At 36.8% G+C, this 22,903-nt stretch overlaps 1 protein-coding gene across 1 annotated transcript; it reads left to right on the top strand.

The window, feature by feature from the left end:
• Positions 1 to 1,611: 1,611 nt before the first annotated feature.
• Positions 1,612 to 21,502, top strand: LOC18439027 (Transmembrane proteins 14C). Its single transcript, XM_011626887.3, has 4 exons — positions 1,612 to 2,038; positions 9,644 to 9,708; positions 19,761 to 19,848; positions 21,238 to 21,502. The coding sequence occupies exons 1-4, from the start codon at positions 1,807 to 1,809 to the stop codon at positions 21,345 to 21,347; spliced, it is 495 nt and encodes a 164-aa protein (XP_011625189.1). The 5' UTR covers positions 1,612 to 1,806; the 3' UTR covers positions 21,348 to 21,502.
• The last annotated feature ends 1,401 nt before the right edge of the window (positions 21,503 to 22,903 follow it).

Below are 22,903 nucleotides of genomic sequence, written 5' to 3'. Positions count from 1 at the left end.
TAGCGATGATTTTTTCATCTTGTTTATTATAAACAAGGGGTAGTCTTCTTAAGTGCCTAAATGATTCTATGCTCTAGTAAGAACAAAATGCACGGTTTTCCTCAAATAATACCTTACCAAAGTGTATTCTTAGGCCCCAAAATTCTGGATATATAATCTTCTTAGGCCACAAAATTCTGGATATAGAATCTACACACTGAACAAAGCACCTAGGAAAAGAAGATTTGCACACCTACAAAAGTTTATGCTCTACGATCAAACGTCTGATGGCTCATTTTCTTACAATCAGATCTAGGTCTGTCATCATCATTATAAGAACAATAAGATCTAGGTTTGTCATCATCATTATCAGATCGTTCATTTTCTGAACAATCGGAGCTAGGTCTGCCAAAAACTGAAAATCCGTTATTTTTCTTTTGAAAGTACTCGTCTAATAAATTGCATCAGAAAATTAGGGAAATGGAAATAGTTTGATAGGGCTGCAGTCCTATTAGATGAGTAAAGCCTTACCTCATTTTCTGAGATCTAGGGATGTAAAAACTGAAAATCCATTGTTTTTCTTTTGAAATTACTTGTCTAATAAAGTGCATCCCAAAAATAAGGAAATGAAAATATTTGCGTAAATTACAAATAACCTCCAAGAAGAGACTTCTTATGCAACTTACCCCCAACCAATTTTTTTTTTACTTGTTACCTCAAATTTTATCTTTTCTAGCAAATACCCACAAGTCATAAAAAAGGTAAAATGAAGACCAAAATACCATTTGAAAAGCTTGCAGTCCAGCACAAAATGGGGGTAGTCCGGTATTATGGGCATTTTCGTTAAAAAAATATGACTTTTTTTGATTTGGGGGTATTTGCTTAAAAAGTTCAACCGGGGGTAAAAGTTGGTACAAAACTTTGTTGGGGGTAGGTTGTCTAGAAAGTCTCCTCTTGAGGGTTTTTTTTTTTTTTGTAATTTTTTCAAAATAGTTTGATAGGGCGCGACCCTATTAAATAACTAATGCTTTACCTTAAAACTTACCGAAAATAGAAACTTTGACGTGGAAAAACATTCAAATTGATCGTCACGTCCTTAATCATTATGGTTCTAAAAAATTAAGATTTCAAACTCTAAAAATAATGTATATTGTAACACATTATCTAGACCATAAATTTTTTTTAAAAACATATGCTTTCCAGATGAGGAATTGAAATGAAACTTTAGTTTGTTTTCATAAAACCTAAGCATGTAAAACTGCATCCTTTCTAAAAAGAAAAAGTTTATATAAGGTTGTAACCTTAAAATGTAGAATTACAGATGCACCTCAAAAATCCATCAAAAAAGGTTGTTTTAATGCTAAAAAAACTTGAATTGATCATCTCGACATCGAGATGTATGAATATGAGAAAAAATAAAAAATTAAGTCTCAGAAATAGTGCATCTTGCCATACATTATCTAGACCATCCATTTTCAATATTTTCATATGTTTATAAATCTACTTGATTTTAACTATTTTTGAAATTTAAAATTTTATAATTAGATATGAAAATAGATTTTGAGGTAATCCTAGTAATTATTTTTTACCAAAATTACATTTTATGATAAAATTTGGAGGTGCACCTTAATTGGATCGGTTAAATTTGCAACCTTATAGAAACCACACCCTTTCGAAAATCATGGTAGGTATTTTGCCGGAGGGAGCAGATATACAATTGATCCCGCGGGATCACATTATACCTGGTTTTATCGTCCCCTCGTCCTACCGTTCCCGCAGCTGGCGAAAAGAGCGCTCCCCTGGTCATGGGGTAAATTACCAGTAAACATGTTGCTTGCTTCGATCTCTCACGCATCTCCCCTCTCCGCATCTTTTCTTCTTCGTCAGAAAAGCTCTCATTTTTACAGCCATGGCTACTTTCCTGGAGCTTCCTGTCTTTACAGAACAAACATTGGTAATGGGTTTGGATCCTTACGTTGCATTGCTCAACTATCAGAGCTTGCACCTGCAGCTTCTGCTGTCTATGGAACGCTCCTCTTGGGTGGAGGCCTTTTTGCCTGTAGGTTTTCTTCCTTTAATTCCTTTATTTTTTGGCAATGTTGATGCAATGTCATTGGTCAGTATTCTCTTTCAATTTGTTTGAAAATGGGTTCTCTGTGTTTCTGCTGATTGTTATTATTTTCCTCGCACTTGTGCTTTTTTCGTTGGTTTATCGAGGTTTTCTTGTTGGGTTTAAATTGAACTGTCTTAGCTACTAGGGGATGGAACGCAGAAAAAAGTACCATTAAGTTATAGACTGACAATGTTATTATACACTAGAATCGACGAGGTAAGGTATGCAATTCTTCGGGATAATTTTTACATGGAAATCATGGGTTTTCGAAAACCGGAATAATAATGAAATAGTCATTTTTAAATGGCTTTTTTAATATCATGGAGAATCTAAAGTATGTGCCTTTTAATCTTGATTTTAATGCTCAGGAGTTAGTATCACAACCCTTGAGAAATTCACAGGGATTGAATAGCACTTGACAGTGGGAAGATATGTGATAAGATACAACAAACATGTGCATCTGTATGCATGGATTATTTGTCAGGACTGTATGGTTTTGGGTTCAAATCTCTTACTTATGAGGCCAAAAGAAAAGAAATCACCTTAGAATATTTAGATGTAGGCTAGCTATGTGGAAGACGATATACCTGTCAGTGGGGGTCAGGATTATGTTTATCAAAGCTACCTTTTTCCGACATTCCGGCATATCAGGGTTTGCAATGTGCATGTAAAAATTCCCACAAGTGTGGGGAATAAGAGCAAATGATTAGGGTGTGATTTCCTTGGGAAATGGTCAGTCAACAAAGGTTAATACAACCTGGTGAATTGGGACACAATGTGTCTTCCTAAGCTACGAGGAGTTGGGGACCTGAAAAATCGAACAAACTAATGATGTTTTATTAGAAAATGGTGGTGGTGCTTTGGAAATCCAAAAGACACACCTAAGGAAGTAGGTGATGAATCGTTGCTTTGGCGTTGACAATTATTTCTAGGGATGCCTTAGGAGCAATGAGGAGCATAAATGATACAAGGGAGATTTCATTAGGTAGATGCAATATATGTTAGAAGCTAGGGACAAAGTTAGCTCATGGAAACGTCTGTGGTTGGGTGACACTTTCCTCAAGGATCCATCTCAATACAGTTAGTGCTCCGGAAGCCACACTTGCAGAATCGGTGGAATGATTTATCTGTAAAAAGGGTTGTAATGTCAAATTTCAACATGAATGACATGAATTTCCAAATCATTGCCTCCTCTCCCCAAAGCAGTCCACAACAATTCACCAAAACCCTCATATTCTGCCGCTTGTACTCTCTCCTTAATGTACTTCTCAAAAAGCCATTTTACTTGTGGAGACCCGTTGTTGGAATTCGTGCCTCCCTTGCTAATCCAAACCCATTGCTAATTGCAGTTAATTTCTACATCGAGAATATTTATGTGGAATAAAGAAGAGGGAAAGCTATTCCTTAGAGATGTAGTGGAATTTTAAGAAATGATCAACAATTGTGGCCTCATAGAATTCAGGAAACACTGCTACAATTGCTTTTGGGGAAAGAACGAAGTAGGAGTAGCTTTTATCTATGAAAAGCTAGATAGAATATTGCTTCGAACAAATTACTCAGTTCTTTCCTTAACTCTAAAGTAAATTGCTTACCAATACTGACTTCAAACCCCAACCTGTTGCACTCCAATTTGACCAGCTCCTTGATTGGGGACCTAAACCTTTGAAAGTCTTGAACATGAGGTTTTAAGAATAAAATTGTGAGGAGATTGTAAAAAATTGGAGATTATAAAAAAATGGTTGGCATGAAATGGCATCCACCCAAAATTCAAAAGCTTCAAAAGGCCCTAAAGTTTTGAAATTTAGATGTCTTTGGTTTGGTTCTCCTTGAAGGTGGATTGACGAAAAAATAGATATGGTACAAGAACAACTTGAGTTAAATACAGATCACTTTGAAATTTAAGGGGAGGAAACAAAACTCAAGAGGGGTTCACCGTAGCACTCTCGAATGAGGATTCTTTTTGGTAATAAAGCCCAACACAAAACTGGATTGCCATGGTGATTCTTATAGAAAATTCTATTTTCTCAAAAACAATTATTAGGAGTGCGGAACAACCATTTCTAAACTTAAAAAGTAAGATGGCTTAATCTCCAACAACAAGGAGGAGGTCATCCATGGAGTTACTAGCTTTTACAACAGCTCTAGGAAGAGTGCAACCAGTCTCCTTCAAATCTGATTCTCCCCATGAAATCTAAATCAACAAGAGAGAAAACAACTCCTCCAAAAAGAAGTCACCTCTGAGGAAATTGCTAATATTGTAACAAGTCTAAGCCCAAACAAGTTCCTTGGACCCAATGGTTTTCATGCTGAATTTTTTAAAATACAGGGGCACATAATGGGTTCGGAAATGACAAGTAGCAAAAGACATCTCTCATAGGAAATCAATAATGCAGTCTCTTAACGATAATGCGATCTCTTAACATTCGTCACTCTAATTTCAGATAAGAAACTCTCCAGCATCAACTATATGCCTAATAACCTTTGCAATGTATCTATAAGGTGTTCTCTGCACCATCAACTATTGGCCTAGTAGCCTTTGCAATGTATCTATAAGGTTATAAGCAAAATCTTTGATAATATACTTTAAGAGGTGCTCACCAGCATCATTAGCTCTGTCCAGGATGCCTTTCTACAAAACGGAAGCAGTTTCACAAAGGCTTTAATTGCGCATGAGCTTATCCATGGTAAAAAAAGAATGAGCCTTTTGTTTAAAAATATACCTCCATGAGGCCTTTGACAAATTAAATTGAGAATTTTTAATCAATGAACTTCAAATATATACATACTCCTTAATGATACCTCTTACTTTAAGGGCAGAAATGGGCTTCGATATGGAAATCCCTTATCCCCATAACTCTTTCTTATAGCCATGGAGTGTTTTAACAAAGCTTATATAAAAGAAATATATAGGTTTTGATCATCGTGAATCACTCAAGTTTAAATTACACACTCCCATGCTTAGTGTTAATTTTCATGCATGTTAATACAGGAGGTGGCTACCTGCTCAAAACCTACTTATTGAACAGAGTGTTTAATACGCCAAAAAAAGAAGGAATGTACAATTTATTCAAAACTTCAGGTATCATGAAATCAGAGCTGTAGCTGCCTTGCTACGGTTATTGAACACACTGTTCATTCATGCTGAGGTATTGAAAGGTTAATTTGGAGTCTTAATCATAAAGGTGCATTCACAGTGCGCTCATTTTATGAATCCCTGACAAGTTCCAGCAATGGCCAGGCTACGGTCACTTCTTGAAGTGCTTGGAAAGTCCTGGTTCCACAAAGAACACAAGCTTTTGGGTGGTTGGACATCCCGGCTAAGATAATGTTCATCAATTCCTTGATGAGCCAAGGAGTTGATGCAAATAAAAATTGGGGTTGTTTAATTTTTTATTTTATTTATATTTTAAATTTTTATCTTAGGAATAAGAAGAGCACTAGGATAAATTAAGTAGGAGGACGGAGGATTTTGGTGCTTGAGTTGTTAAGTGGGACGATTTTGGTGTGTGATTGTTAAGTGGGAGGCTTTTGGGGGAATAGATTAGGAACTAATCTTTAGGGAAGGATTTTGGGAGGGAATAAAGATTCCCGTGAGAGGAAATAGGGAGATAGATGTGCGAGAGGAAATAGGGAGATAAGCATGAGAGAGAGAGAGATCAGGGAAAGATGTGCGTGAATTTTTAGAGAGAGAACTTATTTTTATGGGTTCTTATTTATTTATTTTCTTCTAGGTGTAAATAAGTTCTTATTTACTTATTTATTTTCTTCTAAGTGTATTTAAAGGGAAGATGCCACTCCTTGTAAAGAAAAGAGAGAATTGGATTTTAATTAAGAATTTGGATCTTGTGAATGGATCTTTTGGGCTGGACTCCCTTGGAAACTCTGATAGTGGGTATATTCTCTTACCTTTTATTATTATTTTTATTTTAATTATTTTTTCCCTCCATCTTCCCTGCATCAGTTGGTATCAAAGCAAGTAAGATCCAGCTATTGCAATGTCACTGAAAGCTAATCCCGTGGATGATCGGTTGGGGCAAGTTTTAGAAACTTTGACCAAAGTCATGGAGGATGTTCGAAGGGAATTTGGTGAAATGAATTAGTGGTTACAACAGTTGGAGAACAATCTTCATCACGAAGACGGTGTTTGCAATCATGAAGATCCGACACTAGATTTCGTTGTAGAGATGAATCGAGACCCACGACTAACTAAGGGTGCTGATCCTGAATGTGACGATCACATTGTGATGCAAGAACCATGCTATGAGGATCAACCACATAATCTTGGTATTCAGCTCGATCTTCCCAAGTTTTATAAGGAACTTGAAAAAGAAAAAGATATCACAATTGAGCCTGATATCCCTGTGTTCTACTTCGAGATGAGCACGAAGTATTTGATGAATCAATTTATTAAAGAAATTGAAGAAAAAGTACCAAGGCGCATGGTGGAACTTATTTGATTGGCCTCTTCAAGTTGGTATAATCTCGAGGTCGAGCTTCTCCCAACCTTGGGAGAATGATGCAAATAAAAATTGGGGTTGTTTAATTTTTTATTTTATATATTTTTTTAATTTTTATCTTAGGAATAGGAAGAGCTCTAGGATAAGTTAAGTTGGAGGGGAGAGGATTTTGGTGCGTGAGTTGTTAAGTGGAAGGATTTTGGTGTGTGATTGTTAAGTGGAAGGATTTTGGTGAACAGATTGGGAACTAATCTTTAGGGAAGGATTTTGGGAGGGGATAAAGATTCCCGTGAGAGGAAATAGGGAGATAGGCATGAGACAAAGAGAGATAAGGGAAAGATGTACGTAACTTTTTAGAGAGAGTTTATTTTTTATGGGTTCTTATTTATTTATTTTTTTTCTTCTAAGTATTTTTAAAGGGAATAGGTCCCTCATTGTAAAGAGAAGAGAGATGCGAATTGAGTAAGTTGATCTTGGGAAAGAGCTTTTTGGGGTGGACTCCCTTGCAAACCCAGAGAGAGGGTATATTCTCTCCCCATTTATTATTTTTTTTATTTTAATTATTTCTCCCTGCATCAGGAGTCCAAGCTCTAGAGATACCAAAACTTTGCATTATGGGTAAAAAAAGGAGCAGAGACATTTCCATATCTGCTTTTTCATAATGATGTAGCAACATAGGTACAACGCTATTTCCTTCAATCCCTTGGTTTTGCATGGGTGGTCCTGTAAATGTCCAATACATAATTCAGCAATAGCTCCTCCCTTACCATCTCTTGTGTGCATGTTATGGAGATTGGCCATAATCACAATTTTATGGTCATCATGGTTATAAAGAAACAAAAGGACTTTTATTAAAAAAAAAAAAGACTTTTCAATGATGCTATACAAGAACTTTAGGGAGATGATTGTTTTCTGGGCTACAACATAGGAAAGGACTATGGGGTTATCAGCTGTTGATTTCTTTATCAGTGTAAATCCGTTGCGGAATATGCCAACTGAGAAACGTTGAAACCCTTAACTGGTCCTCACTTCTTGAAGGAACTGAAAAAATTAAATCTTGACGGGAGTTATGTAAAGTCATGGGATTGGGCATGAATATGAGATTTCGTAGAGATCATATTGACATTCTTGGGCTCAACATGCAGCTGCAAAGGGAAACGCAGCGTAAGCCAATGGGCCATTAATCTCTGAAATTTGGAACCGAGTTCTTCCATCATTGCCGGTAGGGATTTTGTAATGTTATCACATGAGCTACTAAGGTTGGTACCCGTGGAAATTACCATATATCTTGTAAAATATTTTGGATATCTGTTCAGGCTTGAAAGTTGAACTTAGGTGGGTTGGCCATGTGCAGCGCCAACCCAGTACAACACATGTTAGGGAGTGCACCTAGGTTCGAGTGGAAGGCTAAAAGGGCAACGGGTAGGCTCAAAAGGACATGCTTGGATGTAGCAAGATAAGATATAGAGACGTATGGCCTCACTAAGGGTATCGTCCTTGATAGGGTAGAGTAGCAGACCAGGATTCGTATAGCTGACCCCAAATAGTTGGGAAAAGGCTCTAATGATGATGATGATGATGATGATTTGTTCAAGGTTGAAGGTGCTTCCTAAACTGTTTCCAAGAGCATTGTATGATGTTGTGGACTCATAGGCACAAGAATGGACTATTGATCTTTTATCTAATTATTTTTATTTTGTGAAGATGTAAAGCAATTATGCTTGTATATTTGAAACAATAAAGTACAATTAACAATAAAAAAGAAAAAGATAAAGAAAAAAGAAAAAGATAAAGAAAAAAGAAAAATTCCTATCATAGGTTGCGGAGTCTACATGGCATCTCATGCTAATCTCGACTTATAATGAGCAACACAAATTTCTAGTTTCTTAAGGACTAAATGATTGAGGAAATTGCTAGGTTTAGGTGAGGAAGACACTAAGGAGGACACCCCAAAATTCTGTATAATTTCTCCTAAAAATGAGAAAGTATTGGTCCTCTTTTAACTCTTGCTCCTAAGGCCCTACTTTGAATTCCATGAGGAATGGAAATGAATCAGATGGCGATGCTACTTATAAAAAATTTTAGATCGCCCTACTGGTTGATGAAGAGATCAAATAAAATTCAACAAGTTTTGGTTCAAATCCCAATTATTCAAACTTTTCTCCTTCCATTCATGTTTCAATTGTTAATGATAAAATTATTTCATATTTTTTCTTTCGTTTCCACATCAAATTTGTCCTAGTTTTTGGTGGGTAGGTTGGTTGAAACCAACAACCTCAAAGTTGCCATAGCAAGTGCATTCCACTGGAGATATAAACTTGAATCCGTTGATTGTTATCGGATTACGCTGATTTACTTGAGTTTAAATCCTTGTATGGGAGTTTTCGAGTGGTAGATCCCTATAGAAAATCCTATGAATCTACCATTTCTTTTTTTAGCTAATGATATTCATTTGTGAGTGTACTAGAGAAATTTCATTTGTTTTCCTTTTCTTTTGTTATTGCTATGTTCTTTTTTGACCTTATAAAGATTTTAAATGAAAATGTGAAACAAATCCTTGAACCAGTGATGATTTTCTGATTTTTAACGTTTGGGTGAATAAGGCTTGCTTTATCTTTTAGTAGAATTTGTATTCACCTTTCCAGTATTAGCATCAAGGAAACATCATCACATTGGTTTAATGTTTAGGGGTGACCAATGACTTCTACCTTGACCAATTGATGGTGGTCATCTTGTGAAATTTCAAAACGTTGGATGGATTTATGCCAACCATTGGTAGATTTGTGGAAATTGCTGGATGTAGAGCACCCCTTACTGTTGTTTTTTGTGTTTCTGAACTAATTATTGATTGCGAGAGCCTTATGGCTTCCCCTTGATCCCCATGGCGCTTTGAAGCTTCCTCACAGGTACCATGTTGAGTAAAAGATATTACTAATAATTGATTTCTCTAAGCATAATTTTGGAAAAATTCCCTCAGCTATGGTGATATAAGAATTTAGTGACCACAATACCCTTATGATATGTGCTAACCATTAATAAAGAAATACATTGTACTTGTGTGACTGTTATCTAAAGAAGAACTATATGAATACAGATACAAGGTCTGGAAGTAAGGGATCTTTTATTGGAGGAGTATCTGGTGGTATCCTGATGGCAACAGTAAGTGATACTCTGCTGTTTTATTTTTTTCTTTTTTAGTAAATTTTTTGTTGTGTATACATCTATGCAAAGGGAAATTCTTCCTAAGCATATAGTGCCACATGAAGTTTTAGATTTTTTTTTCCTTTTCCTCTTTTTGGTCTCTGATTCAAGTATGACTTGTATCCTTTTGATTCTGTCCCACAAAATTTCAAGTCTTTTACAATGGCTTACTAAGTTTTGGATAGGTTTTTATATGTTAAATGTGAAAGTCTGCCTTTGCTAAGAAGAATGTTTTGCCGAGGAGGAACACAAAAAAATTTAAGCATCCTGAGTGGAAGAAACCTACTGTATTAAGCTTTGTTTGATCTCTCTTAATCTAGTGTCTATTTTCTTTTTCCAGTCAGATAGCTATGATTTAGTTACCAAAAGGAAAAAGAAAAATTAGCTATAATAGGTGGTTGAATGTCATATGTAGTATAAAATGATGCAGGACAATATTAATATTATTTTTAAGTTTTACTCAATTTCAAAGGATGTATAGTTTGATTTTAGGTTTAGGGTTTTTAAATTTTTTAGGTATTCTATATTTTTCTTTATACTTTTTTTTACAATTCACTGGTAATTATTTGTAATTACCATTCACGGGTACTATTCACGGGTTATTGTTCATAGGGTTATTGCTAGAATTTTTAATAAGGGTATTCTAGACTTTTATGCGTAAGATAGGACATGGGAGTTAATTTCTCACTTATATGGACAATTAAGTATCCTTTGAACATATATAGAATATGGTTAGAGGTGCATGAGGCCTTTTGGCTCATTCCATGTGATTTTTAGAATTGAAAGAGAAATAAAAGCTTAGGCTCTTGGAACCCTTGCTTCAGGTGAGGAGGAAACCCTAGGTTTCTCCAAGTTATTGTTGTGTTTGGCCTGAAACATTCTTGTTGATTTTAGTGTGTTCTCAATTTCTCTAGTTCAATTTGGTATAAGAGTTCAGGTTTCTTTAACACCAATGCCGGGAAACTATACCTGAGTCTAGGGTTTGCTGATTTTGGGCCAAGTTTTTCCGAGTCAGTCTAGATCTTGCTGATTTCAAAAAGGTTTAGTTGATTCTCTACATAGGGTTTGTGATTTCGGTGAATCTATGGCAGCAAGAAGAGGACGTGGAAGGGGGTTTTCATAGACTTACTTTGTGATCCTAAAGACAAAGAAATTGAAGAACGTAAACAACAAATTCAACAGCTAGTGCAACAGTTTGTGAGCATTATTCATGGTGAAGAAGGTGATTTTTCGGCCCAAGAAGATGCTGAATACAATCCTTTTCACCTCTATGCTCTATGTGAATAGTTGAGTCAAGAGAAAAGTGATAGAAAACCTAGACGCAAGGAATATCACTATAAAGTTTTCGATTTGAATGAGGACATTCTTGATTTTGACGCTGATTGTATCGAAAATCAGCGGCTTATAGATTGGGATCTGCCATCAATCTTTGATATATACTTAGATGAAAACAAGATCTTTTAATAGATACAAGATTTCATTGTTGAACTGATCCTCGACAAAGAAAAAGATAGAGATTCCAAGGATAATCAATAGGTGACGGTGGTTTGACTATTGAATCCAGTGCCCATCTCAAACATGCACATGTGGAATGTTCTAGAGCTGATCTTGGGTAATTTCAGCACGGTTATGTGGCTGAACCAGTGGTTTAAAAAGGGATCGGTGACCCTGATCGGGCATCTTAAAAACCCATCCAGATCGGCGAATCGGCGATCCGGATCGGGAATCGACTGAATCGGTCGGATTAAGCTTTAAAAAAGTTCCTAGCATCATTGCACTAGGCTTGGTGTGAGTGAATGTATTTTGTTGACCCTGATTGCCTCCTTTATCTTTTATTTGTATGCTCATGGCTAATGAAATTAAACCCCGAAATTGAAATACTTGACCTAAGACAAGCTTAGTGTCACGACCCCGCCCCCTTACCCTTGCCGTACTAGCCGGCGGGCAGCAGGGGTAAGGGGGCGGGATTGTAACACTTAGTGAATTTATATTAGATATGAAGAGTGGATGAGAAAGAATGATGCAATTATGAGTTGGTTCTAAATAGAGGACAAGGAACATGTTTCTCAACAATGCTGAAGAAATTTGGGACACTCTGAAAGAAACATATTCATCACATAGGAATATCTCTCAGATATATGAATTGTTTGAGAAAATGTTTCAATTGTAACATGGTAATAAGAGTTTGAGTGATGTTATAGTGCCCTGAGAGGAAGTGGGAAGAACTAAATTTGCATCAGCTTATATTTAGTGATGTGGAATGATAGAGGAAGCAGGATGAAGAATTCAGAGTTTCCAAATTTTCATCGGGTCTTAATCCTAAGTATCTTCCAACTCGTGAACAGATTTTGGCAAGCAATGAGCTACCTTCCCTCAATAATGTATGTGCACGCATTCAACTGTTAGTATATCTTCCCTTCTGATGCCATCTTTTGACTTGCGTGTTAGAGATGGATCGACGTTGAATACATTATGGGGAGTAGTGATATAGGCAGAGGTTAGGGACGTGGTCGTGACTCAGGAAGAGGCCGTGGTAGAGATGATTGAGGCAGGGGTTGTGGTACTCCAAAGTATATGCATTATGCTTGTACAAAGCATACAGATGATAAGTGCGGGGATAAGGTTGGTAAGCCTTCTTGGGCAAATGACGTTACTTATACATCTTAAGAGTGATGATATTTGTCTAGATGGATCTAGTGATTATCAACCACAGTCAAATTCTGCTGGTGACTCTGTTGTGCTTTCATGACAAGAATATAATAACCTTTTTAAGCAAGTACAACAACCTACAATCCACTATTCCACTTCCATTGCCACCCTTGCCAACTCAAGTACTTCTTTACTTTTTACATCTCAGAGATCTACTCCTTCGGTTATTGACTCAGGAGCTTCTAATTGGAAGGCTGGTGAGTCCTCTGTTGTTGTATCTCTAGATAGGTGTATTTTTAATTCCTCTGTTACTACCGTTGTCTATCGTGTGCGAACCGGGTACAGTTATGCCTACTTTATTTGTGTTCCTTGTCCTCTATGTTCCATGGTTTCCTTTGAGTTTTTTGTACGAGTAAATCAACCAAATCTCTTCCTATTCTGTAACCTTTTATCCTTCTCCTTTTTTATGACATGATCGGTTACGTCATCCTTCCCTCAATAACTTGAAGTTGTTATCTCCTTTTTTAGGGTCTGTGTCTACTTTAGCATGTGAGGGTTGTCAGTTAAGCATGCAGCATAGGGTGTCATTTCATCATGGAATTGATAAACAGAGATCTGTTTCATCTACATATGTTCATTATGATATGTGGGGCCCTGCTGGTGTACAACATTTGTCTAGTCCTAGATATTTTGTTACTTTTGTGGATAATTATTCACTAATAACATTATTATTTCAAATAAAGGATAGATATAATACTTTCTCCATTTTGAAATTATTTCATGAGGAGATTCAACCTAATTTAGTAAGAATTTGTATGTTTTATGTTCTAATAGTGCTAAATACTATCTTTCTAAAGAGTTTCAAAATTATTTTAGTCAAAATGGAATTTTACATCAAATTTCTTGTGCGCATACTCCTCGATAGAATGAAATGTCTACTTGAAGTAGCCTGAACTCTATTAATTAATGTGCATGTTCCAAAAGTTTAATTGGGAGATGCCCTGTTGACCTTATGTTTTTTAATTAATCATGTGCCCTCTTTAGTTTGAATAAAAAAACACTACACGCTGTGCTCTTTCCTGATACTCCAATATTTGTTGTTTCTCCTCAAGGGTTTGGGTGTGTATGCTTCGTTCATATATTAGATACTGATAATGATAAGTTGGATTCTCAAGTTATCAAGTGTGTTTTTCTATGGTATTCATGCTTCTAGAAGGTCATCATTGCTAACATCCTGGTTCATGAAAGAATTTGTCTGTGTTGATGTTACTTTTTTTTAAAATACTCCTTATTCTTTAAATGAGGGTTATATGCTTGATGTAGATTCCTTTATCCAGCTCCAGAAGAAGCTTAAAAATCCTCATCTTCTATAGCTCCTTTTCCTAATCTTGTTGATGCTTTTTCATCGTCTCAGTTACCTAGACTGCTGAACCTATTACATCTATATATCATGATATCCCTTAGGAGCGGCCTATAAAGGTTTACACAAGAAGGAAAGTATAGGATGGACCATAGTTGTTGGAAATGCCTGGAAACCCGAATAGTTTTAGGAACTGGAATCGCGGCCGGATAGAAGATTCCTGTCTTAGGAATCATTTTCCATACATTAGGAATCGCTAGGAACGATATTCCTAGTTTTTGAGAATCGTGTTTTACCGAAATAGAACCAAGTTTCATCCACCTATGGAATCCAGATTTTGTCCTCCTTGGAATCGGGATTCCCATCCCCCTGGAGTCGACACTCGGGGTCAAGATTCTTTAATATGGGGAGTCGAGCTTTCAACATCTATAGAATCGAGTTTCTGACATATGTGGAACATAGATATGTTGTTGTTTCGAATCATGATTTTAACATATTTGGAATCAAGTTTTAAAGTATATAAATCAGAGTTCTATGCCAGTTTGAGATCGAGATTTACAATAATATGGGCTATGGTATGAATTTGATGACCCCTACCAAGACTCAAGATTTCATTTTTATGGAGAAAGAAGCCACAAGCACATCTTGAGCCTCATCAACTTTAGAACCTATATTAGATGTCTCTTATTAGAAGGTTTCTCGAATTTTAAAGTGATTGTGTTGACTATTGAACTTATGGTCATTATATACAAAAGACAAGTATTCCTAAATTGTGATTTTGACTTCATTATTGTAAAGACAAAATTGGATTATGTCTACGCCATGGTCTTACTTTTAATTGTATGTGTTGTGTTTACCAATTATATTTTAAATTTAAAGTAAAGGCCATCCAGGGTGGCACAAGAAAAATAATGAAACCCTGCAACCACTAGAAGTATTCGAAGGAAGATTTCTACTCCAATTGACATGGAATCAAAGATTTAATCCTCGCTTGAATCCATATTCGATATATTTGGGAACGTCTACATGCAATTAGTGGGTTCAAGTTTTCAAAGATGTGTTTCGAAATTAAGGAGTCGAGTTTCCTTGGTTCCAATAAATGGTTTCTAAAGAAGTGTTGAATCGAGATTCCGAAATTAAGGGATCTAGTTTCCTTGGTTCCGAAAAATGGTTTCCGTAGAGATTCCTTAACGGAAACGCAAAATCAGGTTTTGGAACTGGAACCATGAGGTCGGTGGAGAGATTTCGGTAACTATGGGATGGACACCCTCCACCTACTCAGCCAGCCACTCAATCATCGTCCTTTTCTATAGTTCCACTTCCTGCTTCTAAATCACATTCTTTGTCTGGTGATGATAATGTACATGTCGTCTTCCATAAAGGTACAGGTCTTGTGCTCAACTTCTCATTGCTCATTTTGGTACCTTCAGAAATTATCAAAGTTTTTCTTTAGGTCTTTCATTTGTTTGTATCCCTATGTCTTATCAATAAGCAAGGTTAACATTATAAAAAAAAAAAGTCTTATCAATAAGCCCTTTCTCATACTAGGTGGAAGAAAGCAATGGAAGAGGAAATAGATGCACCCAAATTGAATGATACATGGGAGCTCACCGAGTTACCAGCTAGAAAAAGGACTGTTGAGTGTCGCAGGGTTTATGCAATAAAATATCAACCTAATGGAACCATTGAGAGATTAAAAGCCCCTTGGTTGCCAAAGATACACCCAAAACTTTGGCATTGATTACTCTGTAAGTTTTGTTCTTGTTGCTAAACTTAATTCAGTGTTAGTCATATTTTGTAGCAGCAAACAAGGGCTGGCCACTGTTAAAATGAGTGTAGCAGAGATGATGATGTTGAGATGGATGAGTGGCAAGACAAGAAGGGATAGAATCCGAAATGAATTCATTTGGAAAAGTTTAGGTGTGGCACCAATAGGCGATAAGATGAGATATAGTAGACTTAAGTGGGCTGGCCATATGTGGCATCGACCCAATACAACACCTATTAGGAGGTGCGAGTTAGTTCAAGTAGAAGGAGTTAGTTCAAGTAGAAGGATTGAAAAGGGCAAGGGATCGACTGAAAAGGACGTGGTTGGAAGCAGTTCAAAAAGATATGGGGACTTATGGCCTCATTGAGGGTATGACCTTAAATAGAGTAGAATGGCGGACCAGGATTTGTGTAGCTGACCCCAATTAATTGGAAAAATGCTATGATGATGATGAAACAAGGCTGGCTACTGTGGAAGCTTGATGTGAAGAATGCCTTCCTCTATGGTGACTTATAAGAGGAGGTGTATTTGGAGCAGCCACATGGGTTTGTTACTCAAGGGCAATTAGAGAAAATCAGAGAAAGTGTGTAAGTTGAAGAAAGCCATTTACAGTTTGAAGCAGTTCCAACGTGCAAGGTTTAAGAAATTTGTCGCAATTGTTGTGGCATATGGATTTCTATACGGCCATGTAGATCAGGCGGTGTTTATTTGGAAACAAAAGTTTAAGATAATTGCCTTAGTTGTATATGCTGATGACATTATCATATAGACAATAGACAATGATAAAGAAGGAATCAATCATTTGAAGAGACATCTAAAATAATATGTTCAGACAAAGGATTTGGATAAGGTGTTTTCTAGGAATTAAAGTAGCCAGATGAAAGCATGGCATTAGCTTGTCCCAAAGAAAGTACATGACTGATTTGTTAACAAAAACTGGAACATTAGGTGCTAAACTAGTCGATACTCATATGCATCTGAATACAAAATTGTGGGCTGATAATGGGGAATTGTTTGAGGATCTAGGAAGGTACAAAAGACTAATAGGCAGGCTAATCATCTGACCCTCATTAGGCCTAATATTGCTTTTGCCGCAAGTGTAGTGAGTCACTTTATGCACTCTCCTAAGATTCCTCACTATGGTATATGAAGGGAGCTCTAGGTCGATGTCTGATTGCAAGCCAAATAATCATTTGATCATTGAAAGTTACCCTGATGTTGATTGGGCAGGTTCTTAATCTGACTGGCGGTTTACTACATGCTATTATACATTTATTGGTGGAAATGTGGTATACGGTGAAGTAAGAAACAAAATGTTATGGCTAGATCTAGTATAGATGCAAAATATAAAGCATTGATAAATACTACATGTGAGTTGATGTGGTTGAAGATACTGGTACATGGTATGGAGTGTACTGTAGTTGAGCCTATGAATATGTATTGTGGTAATAACGCTGCAACCTATATAGCCTGTAATCTATTGTTTAATGAGAGTACTAACATATTGAAGCTGACTGTCACTTTATTTGAGAGAAGGCTTCTAGTAAGCAGGTGTCTACTCCATATGTGAAATCTACGGCACAGTTGGTAAACATCTTTACAAAGCCCTTGGTCCTAATCTGCTCCAAACAATTTGTTCCAAGCTGGGAATTGGTGACATTTATGCTCCGGCTTTAGAGGGAGTATGAGAAGACCTTTTATATTTATTTCTCTATATATCCTATTTCCAGTCTATGTGGCCAGTAGTTGTTTCACTTTCTTGTAGTTATTAGGACCTATATATCCCATTTCCAGTTTGTATGGGCAATATTATCATTTTTCCAGTTTGACAGGTGCATGAGGTCTATTGGACTCTTAAGCCACTCTATATTAAACTCTCTTCTCTTTCAATCTCTCTTCCCCCTCTCTCTCTCTCTCTCTCTCTCTCTCTCTCTCTCCCCACTCTTTAATAGTGTTTGAAGGATCTCGCTCTCTCTTTCCCTCTCTCTCCCGTTCTCAATTCAACTCAGTGTTTATGCGGATGGACCCATGTAACTTGTCCTTGCAATATGCTTAATTACAGAGATTTTGTCAAGTCAATGTGTGTGCGTTTAAAAAAGTGGATCAGTGGGGTGCGATCATTTGCCCATTGATCTAGGTTGGCTAGATCGGCAAACTAATTTTTTTTTACAAAAAGAGAAGATATATATATCATCATCATCCGAACCTTATCCCAATTGTTTGGGCTCAGCTTCATGATAGGGATGTGGCATTTGTATGACCCTAAAATTCGCACATGCGCTTTCGTCCCAACAATTGAACCAAAAAAATAAAACTTTTAATTTGCTCCGTAGTTATGGTTAAACAGGTTCCTCTCTAACAATGAATCTGAACCGTCCATTTGGTGAACTTTGAGATCTAGGCCTCAACGAATTCAAATTTAAATTTTCTTTTTTAGCACTATTTATCTAATGAAAATAAACCATTTACAAAATTACGAAAAGAAAAAGAATGACTCTTAGGCCTAGATCTAGGCATCTCACCAAATGGACGGCCTATGCTAATTGGGTTAAGAAATCACTTTTCAGGGTGTGTTTTCAAATTTTGTTTTTTTCATAATTGTTTAGCCAAATGGAAAGAGTGTATATGTAAAAGTCGAGGTCGGACAAATGCCCTTAGCATGGTTTTTGAAGATTGCTTCATTGTATTACACTATTAAACCATCACATGAAATCACTCCCCCATGTATAAAGATAGACACTTTGTCGGTTGTTATATATATGTATATATATATAGGAAAATGGTTTGATAGGGCTGCAACCGTATCAAAATAAGCAAAGCCTCTCCTCATAACTCATCGAAAATTGCAATTCAAGCTTTACATCGATCATCTTGGCTTGAACATTATGGTTGTGAAATAAAAAAGGATTTCAAGCTCCAAAAATAGTATATATTATAACAAATCATCTAGACCGTTCATTTTATCCTAAAAATAAGTATTCATAGATCCGCAAGATCTGTACCAATTTTTTAGTTTCGAATTACATTGTCGATGTTGGAAATTGATTTTATAGCCATCATGGAGATTTATGTTGCCGAAAGTGCTTTCAGGACGAGGATTTGAGGTGAGGCTTTATTTTGTTTTCATAAAGCCTAGGCCTTATAGAAACCAAATTGTTCATCTTGATATCAAGATGCATGGACATGAGAAAAAAATAGATTTCAAGTTCTTGAAATAATGCATCTTGTAACGCATTTTTTGACTGTCAATTTTCAAGATTTTCAAGTTTCATAGATCTGCTCAATCTACACTATTTTTGAAGTTTTAAATTTTATAATTAAATATGAAAATATATTTTAAGGCTGTCACAAAGATTTCCATTACTAAAACCATATTTCTTGACACTATTTTTGTGTGTGTGTGGGGTTTGACCTTGCAATTGCCAACCACAAGGTCGGTGGTCCGAACCTTCAGGTCTTTTTAAGCTTTAAAACTAAAACTTAAAAGCCATATATTACCAACCACAAGGTCGGTGGTCTGAACCTTCAGGTTTTTTTAACCTTTAAAACTAAAACTTAAAAGCCATATATTAAAAACAATATAATATATTATGTCTGCCATATAAGGTGGTTCGAACTTCAGATCTCACATGGAAGAGTCATTCACAGTGACCGAAAAACCATCAATGCTTTGTGTTATATGTATGATATCTTGTAGAATAAATGAACCAGCCAATTGAACCCAAGAACTTGACGGTTCTGAGGCGATTCCCTTTCTAGATCGACGATTTTCAATCCAGATCGGGGAATTTCAAATCACTGATGTGTACAGATGGACCTATGTAACATGTCTGTTCAATATGCTCAATTACAGAGTTTATGCCATCTTTCTCTCTCTTTCTCTCTCTCTCTCTCTCTCTCTCTCTCTCGCTCTTTCAATTCAACCTAGTGTGTGTACGGATGGATCCGTTCAACTTGTCCTTTCAATATGCTCAATTATAGAGGTTTTGAAATATTTCAATTTCCACGCTCCTCTTTCTTATTGAGTAATAAAAAATAAAACCTACATAGTCATTTAATAACCAGTGGCAAGCAATTATATTGATCACTTTGGTTTAATTTTTCTTAGAGATAACCGCTGATTAGGAAATATTTCTTTGCTGAGAATATTTTCATTATGGCCTAGTTTGATTAAGTATGGCATTTTATGAAATTACTATTTCACTGAAGATTGGACTGCATGACTTTTTTCAGGCTTATTTTCTAATGCAAGTTCCTGAAACAAGAATTGTTGCAGATGCACTGGGGTTTGGGTCGGCTCTTCTCTTTTCTGCAGTATTTGGTATGCTTAATGCTTTTCGTTCTTACTATATAAACTGACATTTCCAGTAAAACAATCATGTATAAACTTATAAAGAAATGCATAATGCTAGATAGCATTGTCTTAAAATGGGGGATGCAGCTCGATGCGGTCCAGATGCAGGTGCATCAACCCGATGCGGTCAATAAATATAAAAAAAATTCTAAAAAGTCTCAAAAATAGTTAATGTATGAAAAAAATATGGAGGTGATTTATGTGATAGGAGGTACGTAATTTATTCATTAACTCCAAAAGCATAAGCTGTCGGAGATTTTGTATCCACTATCCCCTGATCGATCATAGAAGACATTAGAAAGTAGAAACTAGAAATTTGTAACTAACTTTATAGAAGACAACAGAACTTAGAAGACAATATCGACGTCTTCTCAGCCCTTTGAAACCCTCGATATGTTGTCAAATTTTCGCTCAAACTTCCTCATATCAACATGCAAACTAATTCTGATCAACAGGCAAAGATCCACCAAGACAAAATTGAAAGATTTTCTCACAAAACAATTTCTGCTATTCTTTTTTTTTTTTGATTGATTGGATGGAAAAAGAGCTACGAAAGTGGCTGTTTTTTACTGTTTTGGGGGTTTAAATCACCCCCCCCACACCCCCCCCCAACTCCCCAAAACCCTTTCCCCCCTTATTCGGAGGGAAAAAATACCTAAAGACCCCATTTTGAGGGTTTTTTTTTATGACGCTGTTTGGGCGCTTATGTAGTGTGATGCGGACACGGCCGCATATGCGGTGTGATGCACTACGCGGCCGCATATGTGGTGGGATGCGGCGCATATGCTGGTGCATCCCACCAAAGCACATAGCGCTGTTTTGAGATGCGCCTCCTAGTGTATACCGCATGTTGTTTGTTTTGGTAAGGATATTTGTTTGTTTTGTTAAGGAGCATACATACATGTACTAGAAATCGGGTGTGATTGTATAAGGTCTCAACCTTAAACAATCAAAGTAAGGTACACCTCTAAATCTTGCTAGAGGATGCAGTGCATGTGCCGGAAGCCCGTATAAACTAAAAATCTATAAACACACGTAATTATAAAATTTAAAGCTCCATTAATGGTGTACATGAACCAGATCTATGAACACTTAATTTTTTTGAAAAAGGACTGTTTAGATAACGTGTTATTTATGACTCGAAATCCTTTTTTTCTTCATGTCTGTACATCTCGAGGTCGAGATGATCAATTGCAGGTTTTTTCAACACCAGAATAACCCTTTTGGGTAGATTTTAAGGTGCACCTTACTTCTACAGTATAAGTTTGACACCTTATAAAAATTTGGTCCTTCGAAATCTTTAGTTGTGATAAGGTCTATTTGGTAATTATGTTCTGTATGTTGTGCCTGCATCAGGTATAAGGTTAGCAGCCACTCGCAAGTTGGTTCCTGCTGGTCCTTTGTTGGGTCTCTCTGTTTGTGCTTTAGCTGTGTTTATCTCAGCATTTTTACATGACAGGATCTGATATCGATGTACCATCCAGATAGGTTTTCTTGCTTATTCTTATTTGGAACTGAAAATGCTTGGATGCCAATGTGTGCTCTGTATGTTTTTTATACATCGTGCTTGGAACTATGACATGGCTTAATGGATATCCATCCATATATCGGATTGTTTTCATCTTGTTTGTTTCTTGGAAACAGTTATTTCTGGCATAATTTGTCCAAAAAGCTTTGAACAATGGATTTACATGAAGACTCAGTCCAACAATTTGCCATACAAAAAGATACAGCCAACAAATCCATATATTTATCACTCATCACAAAAACAATCAACCTTTATTCTGTAACATAGGAACTACAAAGGGGAACCTGAACAATCTAGAGTTCCAGTGGAGGAGCTCTCATGAAATTAAACCTAAATATTCTCGAAAGCAATGTGGGCAGGACAAAATGACTAGTTTAAATTAAAAAACAAATCATTACTAAAAAGAATTTGAAACCAAATCTACATGCCATGTGGCGTGAATATCAAACAATGGCCCGGATTATATCCTTAGAATAGGATATATACAATTCCGATTATCTGAATGATTACGGCAAGGGCATGGACTGGTATTAAATTCGATGAGGAACTGTCATTGGTAGAACTTGGCACTGTGGTGGTGCTTGTGGGAGTGGTCCTGCTTGTGGGAGTGTTGGGGGAAGGACCTGCAAACAATTTAAACAAACTCAAAAGTGACAGAGAGACTGCGTTTGAGGTTAAACAAGCATGAGAGAGAGAGAGAGAGAGAGAGAGAGAGAGAGAGAGAGAGAGAGAGAGAGAGAGAGAGCAAATACTTGAGCTGGGACTAGAACTGGCGACATCGCAAGTTGCAGCATTGACGTTCACACCACACTTGGAGGGCAATTGTGCAGCTTGGGTCATGTCGATGCCTGACATTCCGGACTTCAGCATTGAGCAAAGGCATTGGGGATCTGAGTTTATGATGGACTTGAGGGGTTCACAGCAAGTGCTTGGAGGAGTTGTGGTGGAGTTGAGGTAGCTAAGGCAAGGCAGGAGCTGGTTCAAGCATGAAGTGCTTTGGGCCGCTGCCATCTGTGTCATGGCAGCCATGCTTATCAAGCTCATTGAAACCCAAATGCTGGCCATCTTCTCTCTTCTTTCAATTATGCTTCCTCCTCCTTTGGTGCTTGTGTTACTTATGGTTTGGAGGTTAAATAGGGTGTTTGCTTGCTAGAGAGAGAGGTTTTTGAGTTTTTTTGGGTCTAGTAGGTTTTGGGGTTGGCGGTTTAGTTATAGTTGGTGATCTAATCTGGGGTTGAGAGATTTGACTTGTTTTATAAAGTGGCGGTTTGGTGAAGTAAGACCGACCGTTCATTGTCTTTATATGGAGCAATCGTTACGGTATCTCTTGCTTCCATTTGTTTACACCTTTTAAGAAACTACGGAATATGTGGGAAATATGACCTAGTCCCCTTCTTTATAATCATTGGTTTACTGCCGTTTGTATAGAGCCGAGGCTCTAAATAGAGTGCACATTCAAATAGTATCGAGAAATGTGGTTTCAATATTGGAAAT

The sequence above is a fragment of the Amborella trichopoda genome, chromosome 9 (genome assembly GCF_054954075.1).
Source record: "Amborella trichopoda isolate Santa Cruz 75 chromosome 9, AtrichopodaSantaCruz75HAP2 v2.0, whole genome shotgun sequence".
NCBI lineage: Eukaryota > Viridiplantae > Streptophyta > Magnoliopsida > Amborellales > Amborellaceae > Amborella > Amborella trichopoda.
This window is presented reverse-complemented; position numbering and strand designations above follow the sequence as displayed.